At 36.8% G+C, this 19570-nt stretch overlaps 1 protein-coding gene across 9 annotated transcripts in view; it reads right to left on the reverse strand.

The window, feature by feature from the left end:
* The window catches only part of LOC124302140 (growth factor receptor-bound protein 14-like), a 304566-nt gene that overhangs the window by 232726 nt on the left and 52270 nt on the right, over positions 1 to 19570 (reverse strand). For all 9 annotated transcript variants that reach the window (XM_046757964.1, XM_046757963.1, XM_046757960.1 and 6 more), the window contains 2 exons: positions 3011 to 3186; positions 1600 to 1759 (listed from right to left, as the gene is read on the reverse strand). In XM_046757964.1, coding sequence (XP_046613920.1) covers positions 1600 to 1759; positions 3011 to 3186 — 336 coding nt within the window. The remainder of the gene's footprint in view (positions 1 to 1599; positions 1760 to 3010; positions 3187 to 19570) is intronic.

The raw sequence follows: 19570 nt of genomic DNA on the forward strand, positions 1-19570 counted from the left end.
TCGCCCATGTAGCTTTGATATTTAAGGTAGTAGTCTGGTAAATTGGGTTCAAAAAATCGAAAATTTTTTTTTTGCTTAATTTGAAAGTACAATGTCTTGAGAATATACTGTGAAAATTTTAGACGAAAATTCGAAATATTTCGGGAGTTATAACGAGTTTCCCAGAGCGCCTCGGAGTCCAACCTTTAAGGTCGACCGGCAGCTGCAACCGCTCGGACCCTTCTATTGTTTGCGCGCATTTTTTATACCTGAGTTGACTCTGTTATTCTATTATATATATTTATATTATATATATTTATTCACAGGCATAGACGATTGACGTAAGTATAACTTTACTTATGAAAATTTGTTGTTGAACTTTAAACGCGTTTTTCTCAAAACATTGTTTTTCTGGACGGCCCGGGTCCTAACTTTTTTTCTACCGAACCGATTGCTTTCAAATTTTAACAGGCTGTTCTACACACTTATAGTTCTCGTCGGTACTAACGAGAATTTTTTTCACCCCTAACTTTTTATTTTACAACCCTTTCTTTGCTAAAATAAAAGGACTTTTTTTTCAAAGTCCGCCATTTTGTTATTTACCCTTGAAATTTAACTTCAGTAGTTCCGACCAGAATGACATGTCTATAGATTAAAAATAATCGAGAATATTTTATTTCAGATAACATCAAGAGTCAAAATCACCCCGGCCACCCACGTGCATTTTTTATGAGGTTCCAGCTTCGAGTGACAATAATAATAGTAATAAACTATTCAATTTTTTCAAATAAATTTTTTTTTATATTTTCAACATGTAAATAAAAACACTCTAAATATTCAAGATAATTCATTTTTATTTTCCAATAAAAAACCACCCTCCAAAAAAGTCATGAAAATAGGCATAAGTTACCAGACTACTACCTTAACGTGACGTCGTTTAGATTATTCAGATGTTTGTCAGAGAGTAAAAGAATAATTTTAGACTTTACGGTCATGTCTGTAAGACGCGGATGAGACGTAAACAATTAATCAAAACGAATGGTTTTTTTTTTTCCTTTTTTTAACTAAATTTATTTAAGCGGTTTCTTCACCGTTTATTCATCTGACCTCGTCAAACTCGAAGGAATTTCTTTTTTCATGTCCTAATTTCGAATAACAAACGGTGAAGAGCTGACTGGATATATGACGGAACGATGTGTAAACAAATCGAGACTTGCGACGAAGACGAATTTCCGTGTACTTAATTCCACAATAAATCGCGTGCAATAAATATTCGAGAACAATGTTTTCTAGAAATTCTTTATAAATATAACCGTTTCACTGATTTGATAGACGACAGAAAAACTGTCTGAAATAATAAGTTCTCCTTCTGTAGGTTATAATTAAATTACATCTTCGTAGATTTAGCGGTAACTTCAGAGAGAAAAAAATCACACACACACACACACACACACACACACACACACACTCGCATAAATATTAACGATTTTTTTTTTTTTTGCTATATTTATAACAACATATCGTAGAAAGAGAACGAACCAGCTTTTAGAAAATTTGTAGACTTGATAGAGAGGGGAAAAATTACGAAAAAAAGAAAAAACAAGAAATAAAGTAACTTACCCAATCCAACTTCAGGCCAGGATTCTACAATCGCCCATGACTTATCTTTGGCGACGCGATTTTTCACTGCCAAAATTTGACACAAATCGATACTCCGAAGATTCTTCTCAATGATAACGGATTGATAGCTGCCATCATCGTTGTAAAAAACCAACTCCTCCTGAAAGCCAAATCAATGCAATTTTAAAATAAAGCGAATACATTTACTTAGTTAATCCAACGCTTATCAATTTCGATGCAATTTCTTCTTGTTCTAAGTTAGTAACGTTATCGGTAGTGAAGCATTAGTGAAAACAAAAAAAATCACCATTTTCTTATTCTCACAATAATTTTTAAAGAACTAATGTTGTTTTGTTTTATTACCGTTTACCGAATTTCAAACCATTCCAAAATCGCGATTTAACGGTTTTTTCCTCAGCATGAATCGTTCCGCTAACTACGTTACTTACTTCAACAATTCGGTACAATCTGACACGTATGAATATACGCGAGGAAAAACAAAAAAAGTAGAAAAAACAAAGGAAATACCCGTAAATTTGTATTTAAAACTGTTTTTCATACGCATACTGGTCATTCCAATTGACGCTCGATAAATTCCTCCAACTGGTTTTAATAAGAAATGACAAAAATTATCGACACGTAGTGCCTCTAACAAGATTATTTATTTTCTCAAGTTTAGATTGTGACATCATCGACGCATCATCGTACTCCAAAATATTAGTCACTATACAAATATATAGACGGTATACATACATGACCTACACTGAGAAAAATTTCATTTGTCATAGTAACTGGAAAAATTCAGTAACACGGGTATCATTAGAAAAACTGTTTGAATATCGTTGGAATTACGAAAAACGAGGTACGCGTAAACATTTTGCGCTATCGTCGATCCTTTTTTGGTAATCGCAACGCAAAATTAGTTTCTGAGGTTTACTCGACTTTTTTAGTTAAACAAGGCTTCAACGTCAATTTATCGTTGCGTAAGCATTAAATTTTCGCAACAGTTACAAGAAAATATAGCAACAGCGATCGTAATGAGAAAGAATAGCAACGGATACTAGAATTTACGGTAACGGCTAAAAAACTAATTTTCATTTTCTACCTTGAACAATATTTTTCGATTGTGGTGAAAAATGAAAATAGTCAAGAACTGAGCGGTAAACGAAACTAAAAATTTCTCTCAGTGTATACGACGTATCAACGCGCAATTTCGCTATCGCGAAATTTGTTTTTTTTTTTTTTTTTTCAACAACTCTCTTTTTCAAGTCAAAAGGAAGACGGAGGAAAAGAGGAAGAAAAAAAAAACGGCGAGATGGCACGGTTGTGGATAATACGATGGCGTGGATGTGGAATAACAAATATTGTTCACAGCACATTGCTTAGACATGACGTGATAAGTAGGGATTACCAGTCTCTCACTATCGGTATCGCAGCGAGATGTGGAGGGCTCGTAAGACGAGTTAAGAGAGCCAAGCTCGAACACATTGTGTATACTTCCGACCTTCTCGGAATTCGAAGGGGCAGCGGATTTGGTGTTTGAACTGCTTTCACCTTGGAGGCATCCGCACATATTCGGGAACCAATCTGAAGGCAGAAGATTAAAATAGTATCGATTAGCGTTGTCGAAGAGGCTGAACGATTACGATCATGTCGTTAATCAATTTTGTTGATATATTGTCGATGTATTTTATGAAATCGGTGTTTGTTTTGTTGTGTTTGCACCTTAGAGCGTAATGTAAACATAGAGGGAACATCGATGCCGAAAAAGTGTTCGAGCCCGAGAGAGAGATAGAGAGAGAGAGAGACTAGATGTTGCACTCTCTTTCTCTTTCTTTCTATTTCATTTTTACAGATGCGTTAAACAAGGAAAGAAACTAGTCTTGATACTGCACTCTCTGTGCCGATTATCACTTATTCGTAAGGGCATACCTTGGTTTCCAGCATTTAAATATGAGATATAAGAGTTAGGGATTTTGTTATTGTACGGTTGGACGACCTGCTTCGTCAAGTTCGGTAGTTTAGGGAACGCACGCGCGACAGAGGAAGAATTAAAATGGCGTCCGTCAGTCACGCCGCGCAGTTACAGCAACCCCTACGAAAGTATGAAATAAACCGTTTCGAGACATTTTAATATAACAAATTACAGTGTTTTATTTCATTATTAAGGACTTGGAATGATCTAATAAACATCATACAATTATACATAATATAATAAGACAATTTGATTTTACCATATCTATTATTACAGGACTCCGCATAATCCTTGAGTAAATTGACTTCCGGTCGGATTGGCTGGATTTTCAGTATGTCAGAGTACATATTCTCCTGATCAAAAGCTACCATGGACACGAGTCCCGGAAATCAGAGTAGTTTCCGAGATACAGGCTTCGGAAAGTGGATGTACGGATTGTTTTATATCTATGGATTACGCGATTTTTACAAATTGCAAAGCTTCAAGGGGGACTTGAAATCAAATATAAGACTCGAAAACTGTACAGCCGACCGGCAGACTCCGCAGACGCGTGAAGAACAGGACAAGTCGATTATTGGAAGAGTCGGAGAGTCTCGTTCTTAACGCGAAATCTGAGGTTGCACCTCCTTCCGGTAAACCAGCGAGTTTGTGGATGGAATCGACGCGTCGATGTGATCAATCGCAGCTTCCTGCCTATCTTTGAGAATCAACCAGTGCAGTTTTTTGAGTGATTTGTTTGCTTTCAAGTAACCTTGAAGCTTTATAGTTCATGAAAATCACGAAATCCATAGATGTCAAAAGATCGGGACACTCTTCTTCCGAAGCCTGTTTCTTGGTAACTAATAATTTCTGGGCCCTGCGTCCATGAGAACTTTTGATCGGGAGGATATGTACCATGACATACTGAAAATACAGTCCATTTCCATAAGGATTCTCCGGGATCCTTGAAAAACATCCGTACGATAGTAGTTTGACATCGTTCCAGTAGCATACTTGTAATATCGTCGTGAATTTCGTGTAACGTTAACGTAACGATGCGTTTTTAGGAAAAATCGTTGTTCCGCAAGTTTACCGAAATTGTTTCGAAAATTCATTAAACCTTAATCAAAGCGAAGCGTGGTTGTATTTTTGAAACTCAACCAATTCCTCAAAATAATTTCATCGTTGGAATACACCTAAGTACCTACGTAGACTACAAGATCGAATACCGAGAAAAAATCATCATCACGGCGACGGTTGATCGATAGGCTCCTGAAGTGCGTCTCGAGTAGAAGAAAGAGAAAAAGAAAAAGTAGAATAAAGAAGAACTTTTCCCTCTGAAACACGGCACCCTGCACGGAACATAACGTAACCTCAAAGAGAGAATGAAGACGGCTTTCCATTTCTCTCTCTCTCTCTGCCTTTACTGTACTTCATTACTTTCTTTGTGGTTCTCCCTTTATTGGAAATCTTCATTTTATTTCTTTTCCATTGCGTGGTGCTGTCGGGAGGTTAGTTACTGTACGACGCCAGAGAATATGGTTTACAAGTTGTTTATTGCCAGAAAAATCGGGTTACACAGTTCGGATGGCGTAGTAGAAAATGCGGAAGGCAGGGAAAATAAACGAAACGAGTTTACGCATGTGCCAAGAGCGTGGCGAAGATTGGGGAGAGATGAAGAAAAAGTCCAGGCTCGCCCCCGAGTCGAGGCCAAGGGTCGCGTCGCGCCATAAATGCCAGATGTAGGGAGATTTCCGGCGCGGTCAGACCCTTAGCCCTCGGCTAGCGAGGCGAGGCCTGGCCACTCGAAGGTTAGTTGTAAAGAACTGTAGAAAAAGATACACACGGAGAAACGGAAATATTTTAACGGTTTTTCGCCGGCTTGCCGGTGGCTGGTGTCCGCCACACATTGTGTTCACGTAAACTTGCTCTGATAGGACATCTTATCCAACATTGCTATGAATAAAATAAAAATATCCATCCATCCATCTCGCTCTCTCCCTGACTCAACAGCACCACCACCACCTAGACGATGGTCAATCTGGAGATCAATTGGTCCCGCAGCGCGTATAAAGATTCTCACGCATCTCGCGTGACGATCATCTGCCGACCCATCGCTTTTGGTTGGATGGCTGCCTGCATTCTTGTACCTTACTCGCTGCTTCTTCTTTTTCTCCTTTTCTTTTCTTTTCTTTTCTTTTTTGTTTGGTGCGCGTAGTATAAGATACGTTATACAGATACGGGTATCATTCATCTCTTCTTGCGGTCGGTGATGATGCTTTCTCATCGGATGATGGTCCGAAGTCTCTTAAGAATCTACGATAAACGCATCGAAGGCTGATCGTGAGGTAGAATTGCGTAGCGTTATCATCGTCGTCATCATCATCCTCATAGAAAGGTCCATTTCTTCCTGTTTTTTTATGAACGGACCGACATCAGCGACTAAACACTAAAACTGCGACTGCTTCTATTTTCATCAAACCTGTTTTTCACTCCACTACTCTAAAGCACGCTGATCAAATAACATTTGAAAGAGTACATTGATCGTAAAATGATAAGACATATTATTTTGCCAAGCGTTCAATTTCCTACAAAAACATGTCTGCTAATCTTCTCTACGACGCATCGTTACTTAGATACAAAAATCAGAAGGAGCAAAAACTATTTTCCTCGTGTTATTCTTCGGGAAAATAAGAAAGTGCGAGGCGTAACCTTTTAATCTTAATATTATGAGGTAAAATTTTAACAGGCGTATTTTTATACCTAAATGAAACTTTTGAACTTATTGCCAAAAAAAAAAAAAAATTATTTTTTGACACCACTTAATATATGTGCACTTGATATGTGTGCGTTATATGCACCGTAGATTACGAAAAGAAAGGGTGACGTCAAAAAAGAGAGAAAATTTATAGTTTCACTCGATATAAAAGAGGTTGATCTCGATTAAGGAATCGGTAAGTGGGTGTATTATTATTATTATATTAAACATCAATAATGATAATAATAATAATAACAATAATAATCAGACGGCGGGATTTGATACTTGCATTCAAATGTTATACATATATATTATATCTTGTGCATAACATATGTATAAATAACATAATGTGAAAGTTGCACGGTGTGTCGACAAGGCAAAAGTATTATATATTTTACGTACATAATATAAGACAATATACGTATATGTATGTTTACCTGCATTGGGCGAAGAAGAAAAGGAAATATGTATTTGGAAAAAAATAAATAAAAAAAATAAAACAGGACAAAGCAATGGAATTATGGATAAAAATGAGGCTACACGGATAGCGAAAAAAGGGGGGTTTTTCGAAGCATTATCCATGGGTCGTAAAGTTTTAGTACCAATAATTGGTGGATATACGATCGGCAAGCCCCCCCCCCACCCCCCTATAATATATATATTATAGATATATACACGCCTCTAAAAGCCGGGGAATGTAACGTATAAAACCGCAGAGTCAAAATGGCCGCTTATGGTTGAGAAAAAATTATGAACGTCCAACCGAACCTCCAGCAGTGCGTGACGTATAGGTATATGTATAATAGATAGATACATCAAATTTTGGATATCATATACCAGCCGTTGGCTAAATTATTTCAAAATTTCTAAACATACGACGTCGTCATTCATCCTCAAACGTCGGCGTGACTAAATCAGAAATAATTGTATCCCGCTTGATGACCGAAATACACAGCTGCATCAATTTTCAATCTGATGAAATTCTTTTTAAATTACAGTATCTGTTATAATTTCAACCGATGTTTATGATTTTTTGTTTCATACTTCAATCGACGCCGCTTTCTTCTTCAACTAAGTCAGAAATGATCGGAATTTCAGCGAAATCGGTTCAGCTGTACTCAAGTTATTTTCAAAAATGTACAACTTTTTTTCTCTGACAGTTGGTCAATTGGTTCGTTCAATTCCATTAAGTCAGTAGGTACTGATCAGATTTTGTACAAAAATTGAGGAAACGGTCTTTGAATTTTTTTTTTTTAATAGCTTATTTATCTTCTTTTCGTTCAATTTCAATTCACGAAAGATGTGAATGGTGTGAATTTTTACTCCGGTGAAACACCCCTTCAATAGATTTGGTTTTTTCACAAAAATTTCATAACGTAAACGAACATTAATGTAAATAACTTGAACACCTTTTGACGAAAATAAAAAAAAAAAAAAAAAAAACATCGTCATTCGAATCAGGTTGAAGTTTGTAACATTATTGTAATTACGTATCTTTAAAAAAAAAAACTCGTTATTTTTCAATTTCAGGATGACCTGAAATTTAGGAAACTGTTAATAAAGCATGAATAAACACAGATTTTTTAAATTCAACTTTTCCACTTATTCCAAAGGTGAGGGATAGTAATTTTCTCATTCAACGTTCGGTACGTTAACGTTGCTAACTTCAGCCTCGTTCATTCGAGTTTTTTCAACAACACTCATATCGCGAGCATCGACGCATCGATGCTCTATAAGTAAGTCCATAGTCCAACTCCCATAAGAGGAGTTGCCAATTGCACTGCGACTGATTCCAGCCTGCAGGCAGCGTCGTTGCGAATATCAGAACCACCACCGATCCATTTGGTCGTTTCTGGCGTCTAGACACTCCTCACTCCACAACTTTGATACTGGTGGTGGTGGTGGTGGTGGTGGTGGTGGTGGTGGTGGTGGTGGTGGTACTACTGCAGTGAGAAGAGAAGGCAATAAATTGCCAATACAAAAGTAGTTCCGGATTGTGTAATTGAATACTGACAAGGGTAAAAAGGATTTTGCTATCCTCCAGCACATTTGCTGCTGCGATCGCTCAGCGATTCTGGAAGAGGAAAAATATCCTGCGGATGACACGTCGTGTCATGTTACGTATCATAACGCTTCGCGCAAAGTGAACGACGAAGATTCGAAAGGGCCATTTGACTTGAAAGTCAAACGAGTGCTTTCCGTTCATCGACATTGGTTTAGAACGATTTCTGTCAATTTTTACATCATCATGTGAGTTGCGCGATGGGGTATTCACTTTTTGAAATCTCCGACCACTTTGGTAACCAGTCAGTTTAAAATCACTTTAAATCATTGACATCGCTTGTCATACGATCTACGAGTGACTATATAACCCCGCGGATTTACGTGACTTCCGGTGTACCAAGTGATTTCCATTCATTTCTACAGGCACCTCTAATGATTTCAATGACTTCCTAATCCAAATGGAAGAAAGCACATAACAAGTAATGATATAGTCAATAGTGACCGATTCCTCGTTGTTTGCAAATAATGGTTATACTTTAAATCATTCAAATTCCTTTTGTATTAAAATTTGATTTCCAAAAAAGTTGTCGAATCGACAAATCAACATCCGTTTAACGTTGTCGCCTGGGTCGTATGTAACTAGTTGCAAGCTTATGCCAATGTATAAAAAGCCAACAATCTTCATAGAAAATTTGCTTATTGTAATATAATATTATCTTACTCTACAGTGTACACTGTGATACTTAATCCATGGTACGTATTCACCGCTTTATACAGATACCGATACGTATTTAGAGTACATATAACGATACCAACAACAGTTTAGTTACCTTGCATTATAAACACGTGGTACTAACGTAAGAGCCTAGTCATCGTTTAGAGACATGCGTATCATTACACGCAACGTGGTGCAATCCACCCACACACCTTGATTAGCTTCAAACATAGATTATTATACCCATGACTGCGTATAAAGCGTACATAAAGAGTTGAACGATACAGTTTTCATACAAATTCAACCTTGTAAAACAGACTCAGAATACATTGATATCAAAATGAACTTCACACAAAAAGCATGCCGACGATCATCGTTCGCATTATCGAATATAGAATAACCGAGTGAAAACAATCGATTACGCATAATCACTTTCCACGTGATGAAATATGATACACGACGAGTAAACGGAAGAAAAAAAAGTAATTAAATAGTTACCACGCGGCAATTGGTAGAAGGATTCTGTTCTATCGATTCAAAAAACACACCGTCCAATTTGCGCGTCATTTTATAATTCCGACCACTAAAATTATACACACTTGTCTCTCCATCTGACCATCAGTCATCGCACGGTTAGTTCAAAAACTTTCGCATCTTGTTCGTTTTTTGAACACCTCGACGGGCGTGTTTAACGGCTATAAAATTTATTTCCGTGTGTTTTTAAAAATAAATGTACCAAATGTTAAGTGGTTGGTATAAAAAGAAGGTAAAAACGAACGCGACCGCGGTTTGTAGATCATGGAAAAAAGTGAGAACAACAACCTTGGCCCAAAGACACATCGACGAGGGCCTACTGACACCGTTCTTCCTTCATCTTTCTAAGTTCGTCACGATGATAATCGCTCCGGTTATTTCAGGTAGCGCTTGCGAAATTTTCACGACTATAACCCTAACGCTAAAATAACAATATTATTGCGTTAATGATTTCTCAGCATGCAGAGAAAAATAATGAACATGTTCGTTTCAATGATACAGAGAAACATTTCATCTTGATTAATAAACTTCTACTGTTGGAAGATATATAATGTGATGAAACATTGCCAAGAATCGTATAAATTTAACACCTACTTTAAATATGTATAAATGATATGAACGATGTGACAATAATTCAAAAAAAAAAAAAAATCAATAAAAATAAAAAAACCTTCCGGCCCTTATCAATTTCAAACGCATAAATACTGCATACTGATTTCGGTTTCGTTCCACGAAATATTTCAAGGTTATCTACCAACGTTTCGAATTTCCGAATTTCTTTTTTTCTCGTCTGTTTTTCTTTCCCACCGAGATTCGTCGTTCGTGCAAATAAACTCACGGCAATCAGCGATAATATACGTATAATACACATATACATGTACACGTAATGCAAACAACAGCAGCAGCTGCGTCTGCGCTATGCTACGTTGACGTCATTGAAAATTAGGTGTAGCAAACGTGAGAACAGTGATGGAAACTTGGTGCGAATTTGAAAATTCAAAATGGCGGATCAAATATCGTGTAGCAAAATCCAAAGATTGACTCGATTCCGACGAAACTCGGTACCCGGAGGTTTTTCATGTCGTTGATTACGAATCTAAATACAAAATTACAAAATTCAAAATGTCGGATCCAATATGGCGGATGAAAATCCAAAAAGTTACTCGATTTCGCCGAAACTCGGTACTCGGAGGTGTTTCATGTCGTTGATTACGAATCTAAATACAAAATTACAAAATTCAAAATGTCGGATCCAATATGGCGGATGAAAATCCAAAAAGTTACTCGATTTCGGCGAAACTCGGTACTCGGAGGTTTTTCATGTCGTTGATTACGAATCTAAATACAAAATTACAAAATTCAAAATGTCGGATCCAATATGGCGGATGAAAATCCAAAAAGTTACTCGATTTCGGCGAAACTCGGTACTCGGAGGGTTTTCGAGGTCGTTGATTACGAATCTAAATACAAAATTACAAAATTCAAAATGTCGGATCCAATATGGCGGATGAAAATCCAAAAAGTTACTCGATTTCGGCGAAACTCGGTACTCGGAGGGTTTTCGAGGTCGTTGATTACGAATCTAAATACAAAATTACAAAATTCAAAATGTCGGATCCAATATGGCGGATGAAAATCCAAAAAGTTACTCGATTTCGGCGAAACTCGGTACTCGGAGGTTTTTCATGTCGTTGATTACGAATCTAAATACAAAATTACAAAATTCAAAATGTCGGATCCAATATGGCGGATGAAAATCCAAAAAGTTACTCGATTTCGGCGAAACTCGGTACTCGGAGGGTTTTCGAGGTCGTTGATTACGAATCTGAACTCGAAGTAACAAAATTCAAAACGATTGATCCAACATGGCAAACCAAAGCTCCAACAATCACTTGATGCTGCCATATTGGATCCACAATTTTGAATTGTATAATTTCGCGTTCAGATTCGTAATCAACGATCCAAGAAGCCGGCTTATACCAAATTGTATCGAAATCCGTTCGATAGATTTAATGGGTCCCTGAAAGGGTTAAACGAGGATATCCAACCTCTAACGTACCTACACGTGTTACAGTTACGATAAAAATCTGAAAAAATTTAGAGAATTATCTTTGAATCATTTGGAACCGATTTGAGGAGGTGACTCGGTCGAAATTCTAAAATGAACCTTTCCAAGGACCACTCTAGTACATGCATACATGTCGATCATCAAATTATCTACATCAAGCGTATAACAAGAACATCCTCTTTACCCAATATTGCCAAATTTCTCCACGTAAAAATCAACACGCATCGATCGGGAACATGATGACACTGTACATATATATATATATATATATATATATATATATATATATACACATGTCGGAGAGGATAAAAAGTGATTACTTTGGCAAGGATTACTCATATTAAAGCGTGACGATCCCGAACACGTCCGGTAAGCTCGCTAGTTAATCCGCGACTGTCGATTTCGTCCAAGCATTGTTATAAACAAACCATTTGTTTGTTGCTAAGATTCCATCATTAAGCTATACTCATAGCTTGCAAATAACGCTTGACGCTTGATACGGTGAACTCATCGGGAGTTCAATTTCAAATGAAATATCCTTTTATTCTCAAAAGACTAAATACATTTTTAAATGGAATTATTGAACAAAGATTAAAGATTTTTCATACTCCGACATATATAAATATATTCGCACCAATCGACTAACAGATATCCCCCCCCCCCCCCCCCCCCTCCCCGGCATGAATCCTCTGCGTATTAATGATAATTGACCGCGTTTAGACGATTTCTATTTGTCTTCGTAAGTAGGCTACGTCTAGATTCGTTATACATATTGTAAGTGTGTGTGTGTGTGTGTGTGTGTGTGTGTGTGTGTGTGTGTGTGTGTGTGTATACGTATATACGCCAATTATATATGCCTGCGGCGACGTGGGTGACGGCGGAAAGTGTTATTATATACTATACCCTGTGTAGATAATAATTGAATTGTAAGTTGCGCGGCGTTGCTCTGCTTTGCTCTCCTCTCTGTGGACTTTCTCCTATGATTCAACCGTCCTCACACATATGTATGTATACATATATATATATATACACACGGAAGAGAGTATAAATACACATCCCCATATTACAATGCACACGCTTAACATAGGCAATTAATAAAGAAATGCGAGACAATTTCGCATTCGCGGACACAGATCAACGTGATTATTCGTCAACTTGAATATTAACATATGTACTAAATACATAAACTGTCACAGTGGTTTGTACATTACATGCGTTAAATATTATGTACATAGTCATAATCGGCCAAGTAAACGTGACAAGTGCGTCTCGAGTTATAACCTCATGTATAAAATTGCTCCATTATACTTATATACGTATAAGCATGTGTGTACATAAATACATACATACATACATACATACGTTGCGATAAATTAGTGAGGAATTCGCCCGACCGGATGTTTGTTATTTATCTATACAATACGTTATCGAATTAGCAGAACATCTATATAGTAAAACGGTGAAGATTTTATACCAATCATTTACTCTTATACATAATATGAGCTCTTGACGATAGGAGAGATAAGTGTGAGTTTCTTCATTACCGTTTATTGCTTCCCCTCATCTCGTCCCTTCTATTATTTTATTTCATTTCATTTTTTTTTTTTTTTTGTCTTCTCCAAACTGAATAACGAGATGAGAGAAATCTTCTCTTCGCCAAAAAATTACTAACAAGAATCTCTCTTGTTCTCGGCTAACAAGAATCAACACACAGGCACAGATGTATACGTATATCGGGTATGCATACATAATACATGTAAGAGTCGAGATTTTCAGCATGGAAATAAAAGTAAAGAAAGTGGAAATAAAAAGAGAACGGAAATGAGTAGGTTTTTAAAAAAGGGTGCGCATAAATATGGTTCGAAGTTAGCCAAGGGGTGTAATCATGAGCCGTAACTTTGTATCGCTGCCTTGTGATCTTCCTCCTCCACCAACGTTCCGCCCGATAAAAAGTACGCGGGTTAGTTAGCCCTGTGAGAATGCATGTGTACATGTGCGAATATACAAATCGATAGTATAAAATGTATGTGTACCCATAAACTGGCGGTGACTTTCGATCGATCGAAAATTACGGTGCAACTTTGTTGTCCGCCGCACGGTGCTGCATGCAACATGTTTTATCCTTCGTATGTATACCGGGACAATCTCTTGAAACTTGATAATCGAAACATTCTTCTGGCACACCGATTCGATCGAATCGTCGATTGTTGCTTCTTTTCATTTTTTTTTTCCTTTTTTTTTTATACAACGTTCTTCGGTGCTTCAAGTTTGTTCTTCCATTTTGTAAATTATATGTATACTGGAAGTGAGGTATCAAAGGGGAGATAAAAAAAAAAAAAAAAAAAAAGTAAACGAAGTAAAAGTTGCCGAAAGAAATAAAATGAAAACTCACGCAGTCGCTCCGACAGAAATTACGAAAAAGAAAAATAAAGATTAAAAACAACAGAAGGAAAAAAAAAAAAAAAACGGCGTACGAGAGGAAAAAAATTTGCGAGAAAAAACAAGAAAGGACCGCAAAGAAAGCAGGTATACTTTTTATTGAGAAGCTCGCTCGCGGAGCTGCACGCAACGATGAAAAAAATTAATCATTTTTCTATTAGCTGTGCATACACACACATACATGGGTAGGTATTGTGGTGGATATTATCTTGACACTGTCCAATAATTTAACAATAACACAACGAATATAGGATAATAAAACATCGTATTATCATTCCATCGTGCAAGTTATTATTATACGCAATATACTCATAATAATAGAAAGGAAATTGGATTCGGTAAGTAACTTTTTGAATATTAATTCAACATTATCGCCGTATATCGATCGACGGAATTTAACGTGATACAATCCTTATCGTTGATCCCCCTGCCCCTCTTGCATCGAGTGGAAAAAAAAAAAAGAATGCGAAGAAGCAAGGAGACAAAATAAAGTATAAGAAAAAAAGAGGAGAGAAGTTTTTCTTTTCTTCTTTTTCAAAATACACATTCGTTCGTTATATAATATATACTATAGGTATATTAAAATATACTACAGATATATTAATAATAGTTCTGCACATTGCAATGACAACCCCCCCGCCCCTGAAAAGAAGCAAAAAAAATAAAAATAAAAAAAACGCAAAATGATGATTGTTCCCTTTTTTGTTTTCATCGAACATGCTCATTTTCTATAAACGAAAAACGTTGATGACAACAAACCGAATGTGGAGAGATAAAAAAGAGGGAAGCGTACCTACGAGAGAATTTTTTTTTCTTCTCATTTAGTAGTGTTGGAAACAACCGCAAGAATTTATGCCACGCAATACAGATGAATGACTATGATGACGATGACGATGTTTTTTTCTTTTTCCTTGTTGACAAAACTAGAGGCTGAAGATTTTTTGAGAAAGGTAAGAGCAAAGCGAATATAACAATAAATATAATTTACTCATAGGGTTAGATTTCGATTTCTCGACGAGAGGCGAAGAGAACTGTTGGTTGTTCATAACGGCATCGATGGAACGGAAAAAGAAGAAGAAGAAGAAGAAAAAGTTAACGAGAGAGGTATGGAGACCATGCGCAAAATCGACGACAGCGCCGAATCGGGAGTATTTGTCCCAACATGGACGGACGTTTTCCCCTGCCTACGCCAATGACTCAGCCAATCGTAAGATTCCGTGGCTACGCCATAGCATGAAATTAACCAATCGTTTTTAATCGCCCTGCCTAGGTTAGGGACAGTGAATGACGGTTTATTCGCTATTTCTCAAACTGTCGTAAAAACTGATAGCGCAAAAATTAACCTTTCCCTTTCTTACAACGGAAGGAGGCATTTTCTGGGTACGAATATTTGTGGTTTTTATTTCGGACAAATGATGACGAATGACCGCCGGGCCACCCGTCAAACCTCGGTGCGAGTCCCGTCGATAAGGACAAATTTGACCACTGGTGGCGCCACTTGTACTCGCGCTCGGTCCCTTATTTCAACAAACTAAGAAGAAACTAACAGTCGAGTATTTATTTTCTTACCTTTCTTTATTTCTCTCAAGTATCATCTCTCCGTGACAGGTTGATACGTGTGTTTAATACAGCCGGTGGCCCTTTGAACCATATTACAGCGAAAAGTTCATCATTATTTTACCTCGAATGTGAACGACTCGGTGAAAATTAACTTGACGATTTACTTATTATATATAACGTCAACGTTAGTGCGAGTCCCGTTGATAGGGAGAAATTTTGCCACTGGTGGCGCTACTCGGTCCCTAAGGTAAGCGTACCAGTTATCGACCTTCATTGATTATATCTATTTGATCCTTAGTTCTAAAATTACCAAAAAATAAATTTGCATCGTCCGATCCTCCAGCAATTGGTTTTAGCCTTCAAGAAATTCACAATTTGTGCAGTAAATTTATAATTTTGGCAAACAAGGGTCAATAACTGGGTCTAAACGTGTCAACAACCGGAACACACTTACCTCACAGGTAAGTATCCGAGGGCCGAGAAGGCCTACGTGCCTGAATGCATGCGCCCTCCTTCTTTCTCTTTCTCTTTCTCTTTCTCACTCTCACTCTTTCTTTTCCTTTTCCTCATTCTCTCTCTCTCTCACTCGCTCTCCGTCTCTCCTCATTCATTCATTTGCCGTCTTTTTTACCATCTCGGCGGCCTCGTTCCTCAATCAGCGGCGTTCGCTTATACCTCGTAATAATATTTTATACCTCACCGACACACGCACACACACACACACCGATGACGCGGCTATTTTTAACCCGTAAACAAGTATAAGAAGAAGCTTCTTGGGTATTATAATATGTAAGTGTACGTACATATATACACAATGTATGAAATTCTATTCACAGTTTCTCGTGGATCACTGTGTTTTTTTTTTTTTTGTTCCTCCATGTTACGGCGCTCATGAAAACTGCACGGCTAGGTGACGACGTAACATCGAAAATATTATAATAGATACCTAACAGCGCAACGTATGAAAAATACCGGAGAAAAAAAACGTCGCACGAAGTCGATTTTCCAGAATTGCACAGAATCCGCGTCGCATTTCTATTTACACAAGTACAAACTATTCGATAAATGAAAATCACGACAGGGGAGGAATAGAAGAAAAATGAATAAGAATTACAAATTTTTATAGAAATATTCAGAGAAAAAAAAACTTGGGCGAAAGTTATATCCTATTTTTTGCTGTAAAATCATCATTTAACCAACGAAAATATCAGAATTTCAAATTTAATTTTACAATAATGTTGTGTTTTATGTTTCTTGTCTTTTTTTTTTTTTTTCTTTAAAAGTAGATTCGAACGAAAAGAAAGGATTTTAACAATTTTTGAAGCCCTTCCCCATCCAAGTGAATATATTTCATCATCGTCATCACTCCTCATCATCATCGTCGTTGTACGAGACTAATTGTAAAATAATCGTATTATGCTCATTGTCTGACTTGAATCGAAATATCCACTAACAAAAGACGGCAAAATAATGGAATTTAAAAAAAAAAAAAGCCCCATACATATATATATATATATATATATATCTTTCTTAATATATATAAATCTCGTGTCACGATGTTTGTCCTCAATGGACTCCTAAACCACTTAACCGATTATAATAAAATACGCACACCATGTGCAGTTCGATCCAACTTGAGAGATAGGATAGTTTAAATCTCAAATTATAGTCGCAATTTTAATTTATTGCTAATTATTTGTCTGTTATTATTCGACAGTCACAATTATCTGTTAACTCCGAATCATTCTAACAGATGTCGATACCTTTCGACTGGGTTGAGTAAGTAATCAATAGATGGCGCTGCTATGGTAAATCTACGAACGTGTCATATAAGCTACACTAGCAACCCATCCCGGCTTCGCACGGGCATATAATAATATAATAAAAGAAAATACACAATGTTTACAGTGAGTTTCTAGAAAAATAACATTTATATTATTGCTTAATATTATTATATGCCCGTGCGAAGCCGGGATGGGCTGCTAGTATATATATATATTTTCGTATAGAAATTTTCCACGTTGCAATATCTATATGTATATGTTAAATAAAACGACATTGCAACGTGAAAAAAATGTCCCGGTAAATAATAAATTAGATAATATTGCACATGTACGTATAATCATCGTCAACTCGTCGCAGATAAATTATGCACGCGCTATTTACTTGTTTTTCCTTCAACGATATCTGTAACGGTGAAGATACGAGAATAGACTTAGGGACGTAGGCGTAGACGACCACCTGCGATGTTTCTATTTGCACGTTTTACGCTCCAACACTCCGCCTCCCCCTCTTCTTTGCTTTTATCCGGCAATCTTTCCTCTACGCACATATAATGCATAATGGTGAAGCGTAAGGCTTAGGTACACTTGGGGACGATAAATCTGAGACGGCTAATTTTTTACACTAGACAGTCACGTTGGCGACACTGAGAAACCTGCAGCGCCACAGTCGGCCGAGCGCGAAACTAATTCAACCTCAATAAACGCAACATGACCCGTGACCGTCGAATCTAACCTTAGAATACGTGTAACTCTAACAAATCATTATCCCCGCGGTATTTTAAGGTTAGATTCGACGGTCATGGGTTATGTCACGTTTATTGAGATTGAGTTTGTTTCGCATTAGGCCGACGGTGGCGCTGTAGGTTTCTCAGTGTCGCCAACGTAACTGTCTAGTGGAAAAAATTAGCCGTCTCAGATTCATTGTTCCCCCAAGTGTACAATGTATAGAATAATCCTTAGAGGCGAGGATATAAACGAATTGTAACTTATGCGATTACGATTATAGACTGTAAGATTGTGATGTTTAAACGTTGAGGTGAAATTATTAACCAGTTAAAAATTAAAATACTATTTCTTCGTTCATTTTATTATTACAAAATGGTAACTCGCAACGATGACTGTATTTTTTTTTTTACAATTTATTATACACATTTATAAATTATAATAATATTCGCAAACGGGTGACGAGAAGAAAAAATTGTTCCTTTTTTTTTTTCATCTAAACCCGCAAGCGAGAGAGCTTGGATATAGAATGTTAACTTCAGATCGGTTCAAAATGATATTAAAAATTTAGTAAATATGTATGTTGATTTTCAATTTTTATTCGGAAATTTGTTCTTCTCCAAGAATTCTCACTAGAACACTAATACTGACCTTAATTAACGATAATTAATTATTGAAGAAACAAAAAATTATGTCTCTGTGGACGTCTGAAAAATAAGTTTTCTCAACAAAAATCATCCTATTATATTATATACTAATTTCGGAGAGTTTAAATCGAAACAATCTACTATTCATTTTTTTTTTTCTTCTTCTTATGTAAAAAAAAAGCATTTCCAAATGAAAAGTCGACATTTTACTGATCTTTCAGCGAATAAAAGAAACCAAATTTATGAAAGAAAAAATGGACGATGAAAAATATTTGAAGCGACTGTGACAATTTCTAATCCTATTTTCTTTCAATCCAAGCTCCCTCAGTCTTTCCATTATAAGCACATAATGTATCCTAGCGGTTAAATAAATAAGCGAAACTTGTAATTTTCGTCAAGTCGTCAGAAAAAAAAATCTACTCAACGTAGTGAGTATATTGCATAAAAATGAATAATAATATAAATAACTGCAGAGCGGGGAACACGAAGCAACCAGCCGCAAAATCGCGATCAACGTGTTACACAGAAATGAGAGAAGTAAAATTCTGTCGAATGCTGATGCAGCAGCAGCAGCAAGATTATGAGCAGCATAGGAAAACATGCCGTGCGGCGGAAAGATTGATTTTGAAGTGATGCCAAGCCGCCTTTTCTTAAATAACCGTTTAAGGGTATGCGGTACTCCTACCTTTACCGACCGAGCAAATTAACCCTTTTTTACTAGTATTAAATGAACAAATGAACGAAAAGGGTTCAGATTTTGACGGTGTATCGCTATTTTGTAACGA

Source organism: Neodiprion virginianus, chromosome 4, assembly GCF_021901495.1.
Source record: "Neodiprion virginianus isolate iyNeoVirg1 chromosome 4, iyNeoVirg1.1, whole genome shotgun sequence".
Classification (NCBI taxonomy): domain Eukaryota; kingdom Metazoa; phylum Arthropoda; class Insecta; order Hymenoptera; family Diprionidae; genus Neodiprion; species Neodiprion virginianus.